Here is a 19067-nt window from a genome sequence, read left to right as displayed (position 1 = left end):
GAGCAAAACAAAACATGGCACCAAGAAGGCTTTTCCTCCATAAAGAGCTGTGAACACTTGTCTGTCATGATGATAAATAATACACAATTAACCATACATAAATTGCATCAATATGCCTTTTAGTGAAAATCCAGCAGTAAGTATGGATACTTTAAAAGGTACTATCCACATTAAAAAGTCAGTTACACAGCAAACCTTTTCACTCATATGAGGACATTGTGACCACCTGCTTCCCCCTCTTCAAGGGTCCATGAATACCATAGTTAGTGGAGCAACCATTTTTATGGCTGTAGGACATACTGTGCACAGAATATGCTTCAGCTAAAATGAGAAGGTAAATACCACAAAAAAATCAAAATATTTTCACTAGGGTGCAATTATTATTTTTTAATATTATTTAAAATTTACACAGGAATAGAGACCCAAATTCTCTCTCATCAATTAGGAAAACAATGCAACAGCTTAATGAGATTATAGACTGCAACATCCTGCCTTTCTCTGTAGAAGCAATAGACTAACAAACCTGAAATATAGTAAGCTAGAAAAATTCAAGTGAGGCTATTTTATTAAAGCTAAAATTCTTACTTTTATCCTTAACTTGACTATTATCAATATTCTTTGTCTTCCAATATAACCAAAGCAGGGAATAAAGCAGAAATGTGGTAAACACTGATAACAAGATTTCTCTAGTCCAAGTTACTTCATTTTAACAGCAGTATCCCAATAATCAATCATTAACAAAAAATACATTTCTTACAATATTACACTACTTGTTTCTAGTGCTTGTGTGATAATGAAATCTTAGCATCCCTGTTCCATTTGCTATAAAAAACTAGGGATGATTGACATTCTGGATGTATATTTTAGATATCATGTAAAAGTAGTATATTAAACTATTTGCAGTTCCAAGGGGTATTTAATGCATCCTTATGAAACCAGACTTCAGTACTGTTAACTATAATAAGAAATAAAAAAACCCAAAACTGATTAGAAGATCTAATCCTAGTAAAATAAAAAGCATTTATTAATCATGAATTACAGATCAGCAGCTTTATTATAGTTAGTGCTTAGTTCTGTATTTCACAAAATGCTTGCCTTAGTTTTATACAGTAAATTATTGTTTCACTTAATATCTATAAATTAAAATTCAAATACATGGCAAAAATCCCTCTCCTTTTCTTCTTACTGAAGCCATAAAATAAAGGAGTCAAAACTTCCAGAGCATCTACACTTTCAAGTTTATATAAAACCCAGAAAATCTACATAACCATGAATCAGGGTCAGCTTTCAAAACCAGATGACCCAAAATTAATCAGTGTCAAAACTGGATATACATGGATTTGGCCTAATTTAACATACTGATCCTGGAAACTGGATTCTAAGGAAAAAATCCTCACCCCTATTAGTCAATAGCTAACTCCCTCAGATGATAGGGCCAAGTCCTTATCCTCTAAATGATTAATTACACTTGGGTTGCTCCACAAGCCTTTTGCATTCCTGATTTTACAATTTCCATTATAGGACCTGATGCTTAATTACCTATAAAACTTGAAACATAAATAGAATTCCAAGTTAGAAAATTGAGAATTCAAATTATTTCCTGTTCACTTAAACTGCTATAAAACTATGCTGCTTCTGCTGCAAATAGCTTTGGTCAAAGACAGATATCACCCATTTCACACTGTTTATGCAGTTCCACAATTTTGCTTTTGTTCGGGTACTTTGTAAAAACCACAAGATTACATACTAATTGATGATGATAATTAAGGTTTGCTCAATTCCACAGTAAATTTAATTCCAAGTTTATCTTAAAAATATCCAAAAGTGAGTGAAAAATGGGAAATTATACATTTAAGACTGATTTAATTTGCTCATAAATAACTGAAACAGCTTATTTTGTTTTTCTATAAAGAAATCTCTACATACAAAGCAATTAGGTCACTACTATTAATTTTAAAGCTAATATATTTCCTGAATACTCTATGACACCACTGAAAGAGTTAAAATTTTATGGTAGATTTATCAAGGCAGCATTACAAAAACAGTAAGATGGAAACCAAAGGGTAAAACAAGAAATTAACTACATGATTCTTATTTCACTTACAACTTCAAAGTTTCATAGTGCAGGTTAAAATACAGTAACTAGTTACCATTTAAGATAATAAAGCTAGTTCTAATTAAAACAAATTGCTAAAGTATTGATATTATTTATAAGCCATAGAGCTTATACTCAACATTTCTAGGTGAAAACTGCATCCATTTTGTCCATGCTGTAAGTTGCAAAAGTTTGTGAGCTTTTCTGAATGTTTTTGCAGTACATAAACCTTTAAAGAAAAAAGTTAACAGGGCAAATACACAATACACTAACAAACAGTAATAAACTAATGGTGAAGTGTGTCAATTATTGTTTTACACATAATGTTGCTTTTGCATTGTTTTCTATATTTATTCACCAGTTCAAGGTGTAGACTTCTTGTAAAAAGTAACTACATGATAAATAAAGCGTACAGTTTGGGGTCATCTGACAGAACCATGATAAATATTTTACTGTATCAGATGCATGTGCAACACTAATGTAGCACAATGGTATCATTTTAAGAAAATGAACTTTATTACTAGACATGCAAAATATCTTAGGCTTCATTACAGTTGAACATGTCTAGCTGTCATTTTGATCATGTCTGCTGTTTTGAGTTTTCTTTCTAAAATTAGTATCTATGTTTACCAATCTAAGTTAGTCAGCTACACACACAACAATCAACAACAACAACAAAAAAAACCTCACTTACTCTATTTGCGCACCATGAGCCACAAGGGCACTTATGGAATCCATACTACCAGACCGTGCTGCTTTATGAATAGGAGTTTCACCAACATAATCCTGTAAAGACAAACTACATTTTGTCAAGCATAATCTTTCTAAAAATTAAAATACTATTATTACATTACTCATTTTAATTAAGACAGCAGATATACAAAAGCAACATTTATTATTAGCTAGCAAATACATCAGGTACTTAATCATTACTTTGAAGTCTGCAGTTGGCTGTCATGTACATTAGACTTTTAGCAAGAAGTAATACTGAAGGATTTAACTCTCAAGGTAAGCCTTATCCAATAGCTTAGCAATCAGCAGACTCATATTCAGCAACACTGATTAACCCTCCCAACACATCCCACTAGAACACGTTACTGTGACACCTTCATTTCCTGGCCCTTTCATTTCCCAATACACTGGACTGTGCAAACCCACTTGAACTTGGGAGCAGCAAGGCTGAGCCTGTGGGACTCTGCTGCTTTCAGATCTTGGTGACACACTGACTCAGTCCTTGAGTGTTGCACCATCAGTACTCAGGAGGAGAGGAGCACATACGCAGAGCTCTACTGTAATAGAGGTATGTCCAGTGTTCACAGGACAGGCCAGATCGCTCCCAACACATACACGTTGATTCACATCCTACATACTCATCTTGTCTGATTTTCTCCACCAATTTATACTCCATTATTATTAGCCAGGACATCAAATAATTTTTTTGCATCATGTGCAGATATACTGGGGGTATTGTTTTTCAGGCAACTCCTCCCCATTAACTAGATCCAGGAAGGATCTACAACAATTTTACAAATCCAAGCAAGCAGCAGGTAAATTCATGCATCATAAGGCTGGAGAGGGAATTCAGTACCCGCAATTAACCATCAGTATTAAGAACCACAGAGAAAAATCTGTAAGGAAACATTGCCTTGGAGTAGCAAGTAAATGTTGTTACTGTTCTGTTAATGTGATTCATCTTGAACACTCCCACAGTATAGCAAGGGTTTGTGGGTTTTTTGCTTTGTTTTCTTTTCCCTTCTCTTTGTCTCCAAACTTTTGACAGATTTCATCGGTCTGTTCCAGATATTAAACATGTTCTAACTGTATGTGCCTCAGTTTAACGCCCCTGTTCCTTTTATTAAAACATCAACATTAGCTATTAAATTAACACAGCACCTTTACTGATTCACCAGTGTTTACACACAAGCATTCATGCCTAACTCCACAGAACTGCTTACACTTTAGATCTACCCGAAATGTGAATATATGCAAAATATGATCATACTACCTAAAAGCTACTAAATGTTTAAAATTGTCTGCTAAGAAATTTAATCCTTTTTTAGACCATGTAAGTATAACTTAAAAATGAATTTTGGATTATGAGGTGTGCATTCTCAATTTTCTGCCTGACGATTTTATTTCATGGTGAAATATCTTTATAACAAGTTACAAATTCACTGAGGGTAAGCAAGCTTACCAGTGCTTAACACATATGTTCAGCCAAACAGTGAACTACCTAGCACACCCAGTAGGGAACAATAATGGCACCAAAGTTTACTTTCTTATAAACTAAGGAAAATGGTTGAGGCTGACAAAGTTCGGACACAGAAAAGAGCCGCAAATGCCTTGGAGATTAGAAATGATCTATACAGCCCTTCTTCCAAAGATGTCAGCAGCTGATGGATAGAAGACTGCTTTCCAATGAAGTTTATGCATTTTTTCCTATTTCTAACTTACCCTTAAGTAACAGGAAGTGAGAGAAATTTAAGAGACGATACAATTTTTTAAACTATCATACACGGAAATTTATTTGACACTAATTTATCCAGAAAAAGTTTTCCAATCATAGAAACTGTCTTTGATTCATCATTTTGTTATGGTTTCCTCCTCTCCCTCCTTTTGTTAAAGTGGTGAACATACAGAAAGTGATTTGCCTCTTTTGGTCAGCATTAGTATCTACAAGCCCAACTTTAAGTTAAAAGATAACCATTCAATATGAAGTTCAGTTTAGGGTTAGTTGGCCATGCATTAGACATAGGAAAGAAAATCTCCACTAGCCCCATAAACTTGGCACACCACCCACAGTAGGCTCTAGAGAAATTACGTGTACCAAAATTACAACACTGCTGTGGGGAAACACAAAAAAGATGAGAGAGGACCTTTGCAAAAGGACTCCCCAGCATTGTGTTAGAAGAATGAGCTAAGCTTATAGCAGCTACCACTTCCTTCACCAAACAGAAAATATTAGCATTTGAGAAGAGAATACATGTCTTGAGAAGGGCTGCTTTCAATCACTGGCCCACAAAACCATGTGTGTAAAGCAAAGGAACTTTAAAAAAAAAACTTAAAAAAATGACAGAATACACAGATTTAGATTTTTATAGCATTTCTTTTAATTACAGTACCCAAATTTCAGTCATCACTACTATTACGTTGCTTTGAAATTCTCCTAAGGGGCCAAATATATCTGCACTGAAACACTTTCCTAGCTCTCCTCAGAAATTCTCTCTAGATGATAAGCTAGACTAAATAGAAAGAAAAAATATACATCCCACTTGAAAGATGGCTTTTAAATTTACTGATTTTTCAATGCATCCAAAAACATGCATACAGAAGAAAACAAAAGTACTCTGCATGAGTCTCAGAACAAGTCTGTTTTGATTCAACAACTGGAATGGATGTGACCAAACAGGAAAACAAATAACATTTTTTTCCAAGAAGCTTCTGAGAGCAGTTCAGGGTCCAGCCTGTCAGCACATTCTTAGGTCAAAGACACTTCTTTCCTTATGTCATTTTAGCTATGTGGAGCAAAACAAGTTACTGTTTTCAGAAGCTCTATAAATTCCTGATTATCCTGATAACACCTCATAATCATTTAAATTGGTCACACTACCCACCTGTGCTTGAGTTTGATACAATCCCTTTTGTAATATTATTACCAGGAAGGGAAGCATCAATGACTTGTACTGGCGTTACCCAACTAGAGCAGAAATTGTCCCTCTGTTGCAATACTGCCCAAACTTTTTCCACAATCTAGAGGACACATTATAAATAATGAGTAGAAACTCAATTTGAGTTTTATTAATTTAGCATTCAAGAAAATATATTTGATTGATTCTGTGGCTGCTAAATATTTTGCGCACAGTGCTCTTGAAGAAATGGCAAAAAGAATTCATGAAGCAGCACAGACACATTTAGTTTTTGCAACTCACAGCTGTATGCCTTCCCCTTGGAAAGAATGGCTACCCTTTCACACAGACAAGGGCAGTCAGTCTTCTCTAGCTTGGAGTCATGACTAGATTACCTTTGACTTTATTTCATTTTACTGAATAAACATCTAGCTTCCTTCCTTATTCTCTTTATACGGCTGAAGAGTCTTTTGCTTTTTTTGGCTTTAACCAGTAAATCTATCTCAGCTTGAATAATCAGCTTCCTGTTCCTCACTATGCTGTTTAACCTCAAAAGGTATTTCCTCTACTGATTAAATACTTTTCTCAAACTCTCTTCCCAGACCTCTTTCATGTATGGGTATTTTTTCAGTTCAGTCTAAAGCCTTTTTAAACTTCATTTCTCCTCCTGTCATCTTGGAACTCCAATTCTGTTGGCTTGAGGATGGTCCAGTTGAATTCTGAGTACATTCCCTATTTTGTTCTCCAAATTCCAAGTCCCTGCATATGATTAAATTGATTTCACTCACTGCTACCTTTACACTGCTTCCATTTATCAAAAACAAAATCAAAACCAAACCGAAACAACCCACCCAACCAAAACCAGCCTAGCTGCAGAAATTTATTTTTAAAATAAAAAGCTCCCACACACATCTACACTAAAAGCTTTCAGCGACGTGTAGAGTTTTGGCTGGGATAGAGTTAATTTTTCTGATACTACCTGGTAAGACATTTTGGATTTGTGACCAGCAAAATGTTTTTTTTCAGTACGCCAATGTTCTAGCTAGGAGTGGGCTGGGATGTGGCACAGCTGGGACCACTGACCCAAATGGACCAGAGGATTATCCCATATCATATGACATCAAGCTCAACAAGTAAAACTGGGGCTGTCATTGCTCCAGCAGTGGCTGGGCATCAATCAGGCAGTGGTGAGCAACAAAGCTTTTTGGGCAGTGGTGTGAGGTTTTTAAAAATGTTTTATCTGTTGATTTTCTAGGATTTCATTTTGTTTTCTTTTTTACCTGTTAATTTGTCTTTATTTCAACCCATGAGTTCTCACACTTCCCTTCTGATTCTCCCCCCAACCTGAGTGGGGAGAAGAAGGAAGCAGCTGTGTGGTGCTTAGGTATCCGCTGGGGTTAAACCTTAACACTACGCAAGCACTTCTAAAATACTTCTAGTAATGACACCTGACTAAGACCCAGAAACCCTTACTTGGTAAGAAATACAAACTAACTCCATTCCTTAACTCAAGTGACAGAATTTCAAGCTCTAACAGATGATCTCATTCCCAAACACTACTCATTTCTCATATTTCTTAGAACCAGTATCCTACCCTTTCTGAAGCTAGGAAGTAGAAACTGAAGAACACTGAGTGTCTCTCCTTTGCTAAAAAGGCTTCTGAGTGCAAATGAGAACTGGTGGGATCTTTTTATCTGGATTTAGTCCTAATTGTTGCTTAAAATAAAAACTGTAACATAGTAAAAGAATGTTTTCTTCCTCTTCACCAAGGATATCAGACTGTTCACAGTTCTTGCTACTATGGGTTGTCTAATCCTCCTAAAACTATCTGCCACCACTGCCATGTGATGGCAACTGATTGCATGAATAGTGAGTTGCATCCCCTGTAAGGTTGCAGTATTTCTTCTTCCTTCTCTTTATGACAGGCCACACAACACTTCTTTTGGCCAATCAACAAAGGCAACATACAATAGAAATGTTTAATAGGTTGAGGCTAGAGGGAAAATATATTTAAATTAAGTTAATGGTTTTCTAAATCAGAAAGTACTCATTATCTGATATTAATATATACAACAGCCCAGAATCAATCCATGTTGTGACAAGTATAAAATGTCAAAAAAAAATCCTCAGGAAAAGTAGCAGGATAATTGCTTTGCACTGTTACAGTGAACTAGAGCAGGCAGGCAGCCAAATGCAGGTCCTGAGTCACACTACTAAGAACCATTAGCAGGCACAGCCTGCTGAGGGAAAAAAAGAAAAATCAGAAATCTTGAATCCACTGCTGGGTAGAAACAGACCATTGCTTGGTACTTCAGCTTTCCTCCTGTGCATTTTTATATGGTGATCCTAGGGGAAAAGAACTGCCCACTGATTAGAGACAGATGTGATTCTAGCCAGCACATACATTTGTATAAGAGGGCTGGGCATCACAAGATATACTCACAGAATTTATTTGGGTAGCCAAGTACAGCTGGGACAAGCAGTTCTCAGCATTTGTCCTTCACTGCTGCTGCCTGAGAAGTGTCCTGGGCAACTGTCACCAGCAACGAGGTAAGACTTTTAAAAGTTTTCCTAAACTTCAGGGCAGGCAGCATGAGCTACAATACAACACCTCAGGGCAGACATGAGAAAGCATGCATGCAAATTCTACTGAGTACCGGAGGTTTACAGTAAAACTGAGAGAGCTGGGTGGATTCCTTTTCAGAAGCTATCCTTTTCTTTTTCCAGAAGTGAAGGGTTAGTCTGTAGCCAATGACCAGAAGTCAGTTTGGAAGGAAAAGTTTACTAGTTTAAATATCAAGCATTCCCAGATCTTTCTCAGCATGTGTTTTGTATCCAGTGTCCATGGAACACTTGTCCTCACACAAGCATTAGCCAGTGACTATGTCTGTTTGGAGTACAGCATCAGTCAGCGAGCTGGAAGGAATAAACAAAATACACATCAGGAAATAGTGCTCCAAAAGCTCAAAAGTGTGAGTGGAAACCCCAGATGACCACCTAAAAATGCTTGCAAGTTAATAAGGCACTGAGATAATTTAAAGAATTCAAATGCAACAAGAATAGTAGAATTTGACTGCAATTCAATAAACAGCTGAGGGAACTGGGGATAGCAAAGCATGCACTGTGCTTTACTTAGACATGTATGAAACATTCCAACTATCTGAGGGATGAGTTTTCTGCTTTAGTTATCACCAAGGCACACTGCCTAGCTTTCAGTGCTCTTGCATGTGAAAAGTGTGACTGACCAGTTGCATCCTATGAACTTCTTACTTCTAGTAACATTTTAATTAATCAGAAGTATCTTATTTTATCACTGAACTGAGTCTAAAATACCTCTGGGTCATATGCTCAATTATTATTTTGTGGGGGTAAAAAAACAAAGGTACTACATTCAAGTGTTACCATTAAGGACATACAAGGCACCCAGAGGGTCAGCTCTCAGTATTGAGTCTGTGGTCTGTCGCTGCCTAAGGCTGCCCCTAGAAGTCTACAGGATACTATCATCACTATCTGAAAACTTGGCCATGTGGAGGACCATTTGCTCTGGCAACAAGCCATCTAAATACAGACTCCTGAGTCACTGGCTTGCCTTAGTAACTTCTTTAAGCTGGAATGAGTCTCTTGCTCATTTTTAACTGCATATTATACTGCCTTCTGCTTTCTTTTACAGTCATCTGCATGTTGCCCTTAGCCCATGGATCTCTCCACACTCTTCTCTTCTTCTGGGAGCTAGCTGCTACTTTCTTCTTTGCTACAATCTCGCTTACTACATGTGATTTTTTTCCCCCCTTATCATGTTCCAGGACATCAAGCTTGTTCTTCAACTCCATTTCAACCTCACTGGTCAGTTCTTCTCTTTATCCTCATAGCTGGAAACTTTCATTCTTCTCATTCATTCACTTTCATTCATTCTTCTCTTCTCATTTAGCAGTTATTTGTCTATCTTTATTCTGCATGCCATGTGTCCTCTCTAATCACCATTTCTTTACATTCTTACCTGGTCTCCAGATGCATTTATAGTTCTTGTATTTTCTCTTCTGAAGGTTCTACCACTATGCAGCAATAACTTATTGCATAAGTTACTTTTGTCAGGTATCAAGGAGAAGATGCGATCTATAGCCTCTGCATCCAGCCACCTTCATTGTTTCTACCATTCTCCTGGTGTCTCACAGCTGTTCTCAATGCACCAGACTTCTTTTCTGAAAACTCAACACAAACTTCCCCATTTCTTATTTTTGCACAGCTTAAAAAAAAAAAGAACCAAACTCTAGAAATGCAAATGTTTTAGTTCTTCAGCAGACTTAGCTTAACTCTACTGCATATAAAATGCAGTCTGGCCCTTAAATATTTTAAGAAAAGTATGATGCAAGATTTAACAGGCCAGACATTCTATGGATGCTGTGCTATACCACAGCTTTTAACAACAGCACATGCTGTAGTATTAATTACTCTCACAGAATATTATTAAAAATAATTGATTACCATTAGAAAGGATGTTATGTATGCCCAGCATACATAACAGGTTCATTCAGTACTTCAAACATTTTCTTCAGAAACATGATAGTTTTTAAGCATTGATTCTGTTACTGTACCAGAGTACAACAGTCCTTTGCAGGAATTTTGCTATATTAATGCACTCTCTGCTACCAGATAAATTACATACTCATGTAAAACTAATGAAAATTATAGTAAAAAAAAGATTTTTTTTTAAATCACCCATTTGTTCTTTGTTAATAAAGTACACGTTTCTGATCTATTTTCAGAAATCTACTAGAAAAGCTTTAGAAATAATCTAAAAAAAACCCCAACATAAACCCAGATGCACCTTAAAATAAATCAAGGCAGCCCTGACTAATAGTTAGATGTATGAGTAAATCATGAAGCACCACAAAGGTCTCATGGTCTTTAGGAAATGGTAAATTTTTCAATTCTTAGCATATTTAGTAAATACTATGTTCCTCACTAGTCTATTCTTGCTCCTGCAGCACCTCTACAATATCAGAGTATTTGCTAATGCCGCCAATACCAAGGCAACATTACCATTTTGTTCAAGAAGCAGCAAAATGTCAATTCCTAAAACAAATATCCTCCAAACCCCTAGAGGCTTAAAGGACATTTATTAGTCCTATCTCCGCTGTAATGTAAAAATGTCTATAACTGATCATTAAGTCATCTGACTTCAGCTAATGTCAAAAATAAAGTATCTCTATGTTAATGTAAGGATCATACATGTCATAAAAAGGTGTCAAATCACTCCCTGCAAAACTATATGCATACGTGAAATACACATTAATCCATACCTGTTTGTTTATGTTGGCCCCCACTTGAATCAACCAATTCAGGCACTGTGGATGTCCTCCAAAAGCAGCAATGTGGGCTGGTGTTTGAGCAAAACGTGTTGTACTGGCATTTACAGAAGCTCCAGCTCTTACTAACTGCATTAGGCACTCCAGCTTTAAAGACATGAGGGAAAATAAAATCAAAAACGTTACACAGATGTGCTATGACAATTAGCATGTGCTAAATAAATGCATAAAACCTAGAAGAGCTCAACTTACTAGCAAGACTACATCAATGAAAAACAAGACAGAAAGCAAAATTGAGGATTTCCTCCCCCTTCCTCATTTGGTCATAGACCATATCTGAGAAGTACTTAATACTCACCTCCAAAACTGAATTTCACCTTTAATTTCAGAAAAGAGGAAAAGAGGACATAAACACTTCAATCCTAACTACAAGAGATCTCAGTTCACTTTTGTTAAGAGGGTGGAAAGGGAGCAAAGAAAAAAAAAAAAGGGAGGGGGAACGCTCTGCTCTGATCCAGCAAACATGATACTAACCAGATATTATTAGATAACATTTGCCAAAACAGAAGTGTTGTTAGGAGATACATAGATGTTGGACTCATACTCTCAGGAGAGTTTATGGAAAGCTATATCAGAAAAACAAAAGATTTTTCATTTCTTTAATGTATTCCTGGAGTGACAGATGACCAGTCAAGAAAAAAACAATACTTCACAATATATATAATATATTAAATCTATAAAAGGAATAAATTAATTCAACCATTTTCTTGCTATTTTAGATAAGAAACTGTTAAAAACAAAACAGGCTGCATGTTTGTGGCACCACAAAGATAATAAAAGCCTTTTTTTGTTTTAAAAAATTGCAGTGTTTTGTCAAACTGTATTCTGCCCTTTTTTTCTTAACACACTAACCAGACGTGTCAGATAACCAGATACTATTTTTGAAGTTTCATAACTTCTCATTTGTAGAAACTAGGCAAACCACCGTGATGACCTCAACTTTCAAAAATAGTCAAAACAACACTCCTTTCCTGTCACACAGTAACATTGTCTTGTTGATAGGAAAAGGAACTCACTACGCTGAGATAAACAGTTTAGTCTAGGCATCCATTTACTGTGGGTAGAAAACAAATACTGCACACAAACACACAGCAAAACAAAGACCCTTACACCAGCTCAGGCATTGGTTCATAGAAAACAAATCTGTGGGTGTCTCAGTGTATTACAATTAAAGAAAACATCAGCCACACCACAGCTGTGAAATAGTCTGTCCATAAAGGAACAATTAAAAATCATCTGAATGTGGGCTGGCAGCTTGACTCCAATAGAAGCATCAACATCAGGATTATAACATTCTTCTCTGTTGCAGTATGTCAGCCTTTCTTTCTCCCTGTCTTAACCTGTAAATCCCTGACCTTGCTGAATTACACACACGAGATAAAAATACCAACCACTGTAACAAAGTATTTTATATTAGTTTTGCAAATGTGTTGTGAACTTCATTTGTTTCCTTCCTTCATATAATTCAAGCAAACACATATGAACCCTATCCTTTGGGATATACAGAAGTAATTGTTTGGAGTCGAATGGAGTTAAGCCTGGACAAAGTTGTACCATGAACTCACTAACTGCATTAATTAAGAGTGAGGATAACTGGAATATTGCATATTAATGATTCTAGTTCCATAAACACCAACATTGCCAAAGACAAAGTACCTTTCCAAAAGAAAACAAGCGCTTTTGTTGGAAAAAAAAAAAATCAAATAACTGGTGTAAGAAAATTAGTAACGCCAACATTTTGTATTTGCCAATATTAGACCTTCCTTGATGTTCACGTTAGCACCTGTAATACTGCTGTCAAGCCTTAGTAATTACTAATTAAATTGTAATACTGCAATTATTAATAAGTCATGTGATGGAAAACACTCCTCCAGCTACACCAAGAAGTTCATCCGTGGTAACTGAAGGCAAAAATAAAGTTCAGCCAGTTTTTAGAACAGTAGACTTTATTAATAGAGTTAATTTGAAAACACTCCCAGAGAAGCACTACAACTTCAGGAAAGAATAATACTTCCTGCAGAGGCACCGGGCTGAAAGAATTCCTTAATTAGACAGGCATTCTGTTATAGCCCATCAACTGAAAAGGGAAAAACACAGAAACTGATTCACCAGCACTATCCTGAACTGTTTAAATCCAAGATGGTCACACACTATGATTATCCATGCAACTTCATTTTTTAAATACTGGGGTTTTTTCCCCCCACATACTCTGACTTTAGAGTCATAGGGCTTTAAGAATGAATACAACATTTCATCCCATCAAAAGCTTGAGTATGGACCTTCTGTATCATGGCTGCCAGAAAAATGGTTGCTGTTCTACCAGCAATATGGAAGAATGAGATGAATTACATCCACAAACAGGAGAAGTCAATGTGACAAAAAACAATACCTCACTTGATGCTTGAGATCAGGACACACAAGTCCACTTTCATTAAATAACCTAAATCTAATACAGTGGATACTTTCCAACCTAAAGCAGAGTTTAAATTGATTTAGTGAAGAAAGACAGGCCTCCACATAGGCCACAACACTGGCATAATACCAAGCAAGAGACAGGCTTTTTTATCTCTACCACTTTTGTTCAAATAAACAGAACATATTTACTACTGTTTTCCTTCCTATAATGTAAACAGTCAAATAACAAAAAAAAAGCAGGAGAAGAGCACAAGCAAATAGATGTGGTCAGAGAAAAAAATTCAATTGCAAGTGATTAAAAAGAAAATTAAGATTAGTCCAAAACAGTGATTTAAAATTAAGGCCAAAATCAGGTTTTTTATGCAAGCCCTGTATTTTCTACTGCTCTGGTTGCTTTTTCAGACTGTTCGCATTTTTACATTCTGACCCATCTTCTCAGAAATCTATGGAATACCTGTGTAATTTAGGGCACTATATAATTAACTCCAATTGAAATACAGAAACTCTAATGGGAATTAATTCACATCTCAGGAGACAAGCACTTTTCTGTAGTCGGGGAATATCTTGAAAATGCAAACTCCACCACAAGTACTCAACACAGCAACTAAATTTGCACTTGCTACTATCTCTAAAAGGAGGTCCATGCTGTCATTAAATGCTCAGACATAGCAACTAGAAACACGAGCTGCAATATCCATCACCTCCAATTGACTTTGCTGGTATTTTAAGTATCACCTGCAAGCTGTAGAAGTATGATTTGAGTAAGTTATTCGAGAACTAGTGGTGTTATACCAGTATTTGCCCCCCTATAAGCCACCTTTCCTCTTTCACATATTCATTTATAACCAACTTAACCACTGCTGCTGCTACCTTCCTACCACATCTACAACTGCATGCAAGAATGTAGTTCTACACAGCTTTCCTGTAAAATTCTTCTGTCCTGCCCCCTGATGAAGGGAGAGCCATCTTTCATGTTCAACCTGTGCCACAGGCAGAGGGAAAGAAAACTCTTTTTCAAGTTCACCAAACCTGGACTCCTGCTGTGTGTGCAGGCACACACCTGAGTACCTGTATGAACTGGCTTAGATTTCACTGCTTAAAAGTAGTTCCAGAAAAGAATCAAATCAGTTTTGTCTTTTCAGCCTCTTACAGAGCTGCAGTGAGAACCAATAAGTGTCTGGTGGACTGTGTTACTAATTGGCCCTCTATCAGACAGGCTTGAGGTTCTGTCTCCTGTCATCATATAATTTCTTCCAGGAAAAGAAAAAAAACCAAACACGTGAAAATCCCACAAAATCTAGAAAAACAAAGTGAAGAGAAGGAGACCCGTTCAGTAACTGTTAACGAACGTTTCAAAACTTAGCATTTGGAAACTGCGGTACTTTGAGAAACATTTTGTTTTGATGAATGTGAATTTGGAAAACAAAAAAGCCATAAATACGAATGTAAGACATGCATCTGAGCAGCTCTTGTGTCGCTGCTGGCAACACTCTGTTAACCGGTGAGAGGTACAAGTGTAACTATGCCACACAAACACAAAGCCAGTCGAGTCGGGGATCCAATTACACTACTGTAACTCCTACTAAGTGTGGTGCAGTCTTTGGCTCTGAGAAAGGAACACAACTTAACTAGACTGTAAAGTATGTACATAACTTTCATGAATTGCTGCCTAGATCCGATGGCTTTAGGGAAAAAAAACATATATGCAAAATTCTATAAAATCTATTTACAGCCTATGTCACCTTTGCAAGTCTCCTTTCATCTGTCAGATTCCCCCCATATGTAATATCACCACCCATCAAATTTTGCCCATACCTAAGAATGAATATACGAAATACAAGCACAAGATGTTGCAGGCCGACTTGTTCCCTTTTTTTGCTATTTCTGCATGAGTGTGTCTTCAACAGAAACTGGAATGCACACAAAAGCTCACTCAACCTAGGAGGGTTAGCAGAAAGCTGAAGATAATTAAAGGACAAAACAAAACAACACATCCACAATCCAAAATCTATATCCGATAATCCAATAACCACTACCTCGCAAAAGCAAGACTGCCAGAAGCTCGTACTGAAAACAAATTCTTACAAGACAGAGACAAGAAACAGACTGCAAGGCCAATCAGTATCTTAATATTTTCTGCGGGTGTACTTCACAAGGAAAATAAAGGCACTCCACTTTTTTCAGAGTGCAGGTTATTACTTCTTTCTGAACACATAAGACTGTTCTACATTTTGGATTTCGTGGCTTCAGGGTTTTCTGTTTTGCTGTTTTAGGACTGGAAGACAACTTAATTAAAGCTGCTTCTAAAAGCTTCTCAAAGAAGCAACTGCAGGTAAGATCACAATGTATAGAAACCATCTCCCAACGTCCTTTTATAAACCATGACAAGTGCTTAAGTACATCAATCTTCCTCCTCTGGCACACAACCAATAAGCAAATAGAAGTATATGGGAAATGGGAGGGAGAACAAGAACAAAAGCCCCTCGAATTCTGAACTCAGACAAATCAATGAGGAACAAAAGAGATCCTAGCCCTCCAGGCTGGAATCCTGCACCGTCTGAGATACTCGCTGCATCCGAAACAGCAAATGCATATATAAAAATCGAGAAATTAGAATACCACTCATTCCAAGATGTGAAGTTAGCGTAGCTACTTCTCACGTTTTGGTCTTTTCTGCAATGCAACGGCGCCAGTGCAGAAAATTCCACACGTATGAACCACAATTTATTTTTCCTACCGAAGGTAAGAGGAGCGCCTTACAGGCACGACAAGCACCTTTTGCCCAAACTCCTAACGAGCCGGTTGTCATAACACGGGCACCACAACACAGCGATCTCCAGGTGCGGAGCCTGAGGACGACACGGACGGCGACCAGACGGCGCAGACAAAGCCCCCGGGAGGGAGGGCCGGCAGGGAAGGAGGACCAGCCGAGGGCGGGGAAGGGGTCGCTCCGCGGCGGTGCCTCCATCCCGCACGGCCGGCGTCCTCAGGGGGTGTCCGGAGGGCACGGGCTGCTCCCCGGCGCTGCCCCCTGTGCCGGCGGCCCCGTTTGTCAGGGCGAGGCGCGGGGCCGCCGCTGTCACCCGGGAAAGCCGCGGGGAGGGAGAGGGGCGGCTGCCGGCGGCAGTGGGGGTGGGATGAGCGATGCCGAGACGGCAGGTGCCGCCAGCCCCGTGACCTGCGCCACCCACGCCGCGCCGACCGCGGGGACGGGAACGGAGCCAAGCGCCACGGCTGTCCGCTCCCGTCCCGCCCGATTCCCTGAGGAGCGGCAGGAGGCGGCGAGCAAAGGGAGCGCGGGTGGCGGTGCCTCCCGGCACGGCGCGCGCTAGGGGTAAAGATGGCGCCGCGTGGCGCGCGAGCGGGAATCGCGCCCTCCTTCTCCTTCTCCTTCCCGTTCCCACCCCCGCTCCCGCCGCCGGCTGAGCCAGGCCCCACCTTGCCGAAGTGCGCGGCCCAGTGGATGGGCGTCCAGCCATAGAAGGAATCCTCGGCCGCCAGGTCGGAGCGGGGCGAGCTCTGGAGCAGCGCGCACAGGGCGGGCAGGTCCCCATCGCGGCAGGCGCGGTGCAGGGGGAAGCGCAGGGTCAGCAGCTCCTCGCTGGAGAAGCCCGCCTCGGGGCCGGCTCCCAGCGACATGGCGAGCGGGAGAGCGTTGAGAGGGAATGGGAAGGACTGGGGGAGGGAGAAGGGGGGAAAAGGAGCGGGCGGGCGCGCGCTGCCCTGGCGGGAAGCGGCGGCGACTGCGGCTGGCGCGCGCGGCCCCGGCACAAAGGGAGCGGGGCGGGGCCGCGGGCGGGGCTCCGCCCCTCTGTGGGCGGGGCCGAGGCCCTCAGGGAGCCCAGAGCGGGGCGCGGCGGAGCCTCCTTTCTGCCTCCCGTCTGTCCGTCCGTGCGTGCTCCTTCCTCCTCCCACTCCGCCTTCGCCTGCCCCTCCTTCCCTCTCCTAGCTACTCCGCCTTTCCTCCCCACTGCCGTCCCTTCTCTCTCCGTCTCCCCCCGCTCTTTTTCCGTACCCTTTCATCCTCTCCTTCTGTCTCCCTCCTCCCGCCCTCCCTCCCCTTCCTCCATCTCGCTCTCCTCTCTCCGTCTCCTCGCCCCGCTCCCAGGTTTTCCGTGGCCGGAGGCGGCAGAGCCTCGGGCCGGGCGGCAGCGCTTTGGGCGGGTGCCGGTGACCGGGCCGAGGCGCGGGGCCGCGGCTGCCGTGCTGCTCGTTCCCCTACAACACGGACCGGCCGTCGAGCTTCAGCACTCGGAGGTCACCGGGGGTTTGCGCTGCTCAGTGGACTGCAAACCGAAGGATAACCCTGTTAGTTATTTTAACTCTGTTAAGATTACAATGCCAGGTTTTGAATTGCAACCAGAAACCGGTCCTTGAGTAATGGCTCCGCAGAATTTTTAAGAAATTTCTGTTGGTTGCTCCTAATTGTTTTCTCTCCAAAGTACTTGTGAATGGCTTTTTCTGATACCAGTAAAATTTAATTGATGATAATGAAGAGTACAATTGTTTAAGTACACTCACCTGCCCCTGAAAATCATAGAATCGCAGAAGCATAGAATGGTTTTGGTTGGAAGGGACTGTCCGACCACGCTGCCATGGGCTGGGACATCTTCCACTTGACCAGGTTGCTCAGATCTCCATCCAACCCGGCCTTGAACACTTCCAGGGGCATCCACAACTTGTCTGGGCATCAAGGAATATTCCTTTTTCAGTATACATTATTAAGCAATGGAAGTCAGGGATTATATTCTGAGGCAAAGAAGATACAAATAAATTTCTATTAAAAGTCTCAAGAGACACGGGCGTTTAAAAAGCTTTTCCTTAGCATCAGGCTAAATTGATCATTACTGTGAAATATCTTTTTCTTAATATAGGACTTCTGATTTCTAAGAAATTGTGATTCTGTAGGCATTCCTCACATTTATTTGGCGTCTCTGCATTTTGGCATGTATAAAGGTGTGTGTGCACAGTATCCAGTGCTCAGAGATAAGGTTCCAGCATAAAGGAAAACATCTGCACATAGAAAGAACTGCACCTTGGCTTATATCCCAACACCCCTCTGACATACATATGCCATGGCAAGTACTCTTTTTGTACATATGTAAAATCTTACAAAAGGAATTGGACAGTCAGCATATGGGGCAATTTTTTTAGCCTTCAAGAAGGTGAAGGAATTAATTCATTGTGGAAAGGCACCATAAAGAGTGGGTGTTTGGTTGGATTGTGCTGCTCTCATGCAGAGAAGGTCCTTTCCAGAAAGCTGTTGCAACAGCAAACTGGAGATTTGGCTTAAGATTTTCCTGAAAGTATCACAGAGATGGCCTGAGCTAGAAACCACAGATTTAGACTGTAAAAATCATAGCAAAATGAAACACCTTTTTTTTGTGTGTTCCCAAAGTTCTGTTTTGATCTGCACAGTCAAATAATAACATGCAGCTCTCTGTATTTAGGACTAGAAACACAAGTCTGGTATCAGTATTTATCTCTAAATTCATAAAAATAATTAACTTGAAATGTGGCTATATCAAGTCAGAATATGAAGATGGAAATCTTGCTTTCAGAAAC

The 19067-nt window shown here is 39.8% G+C and overlaps 1 protein-coding gene across 1 annotated transcript in view; it reads right to left on the bottom strand.

The window, feature by feature from the left end:
* The window catches only part of ANKRD10 (ankyrin repeat domain 10), a 36849-nt gene extending 19609 nt beyond the window's left edge, over positions 1 to 17240 (bottom strand). The window contains exons 1-3 of the mRNA XM_066313815.1: positions 16941 to 17240; positions 11022 to 11174; positions 2790 to 2881 (exon numbers count right to left, since the gene is read on the bottom strand). Coding sequence (XP_066169912.1) covers positions 2790 to 2881; positions 11022 to 11174; positions 16941 to 17141 — 446 coding nt within the window. The 5' untranslated portion in view covers positions 17142 to 17240. The remainder of the gene's footprint in view (positions 1 to 2789; positions 2882 to 11021; positions 11175 to 16940) is intronic.
* Positions 17241 to 19067: the final 1827 nt, after the last annotated feature.

This window comes from Sylvia atricapilla, chromosome 2 (genome assembly GCF_009819655.1).
Source record: "Sylvia atricapilla isolate bSylAtr1 chromosome 2, bSylAtr1.pri, whole genome shotgun sequence".
In the NCBI taxonomy this organism is placed as follows: Eukaryota; Metazoa; Chordata; class Aves; order Passeriformes; family Sylviidae; genus Sylvia; species Sylvia atricapilla.
The sequence above is the reverse complement of the archived record's forward strand: the minus strand, read 5'-3'. Positions and strand labels throughout refer to the sequence as shown.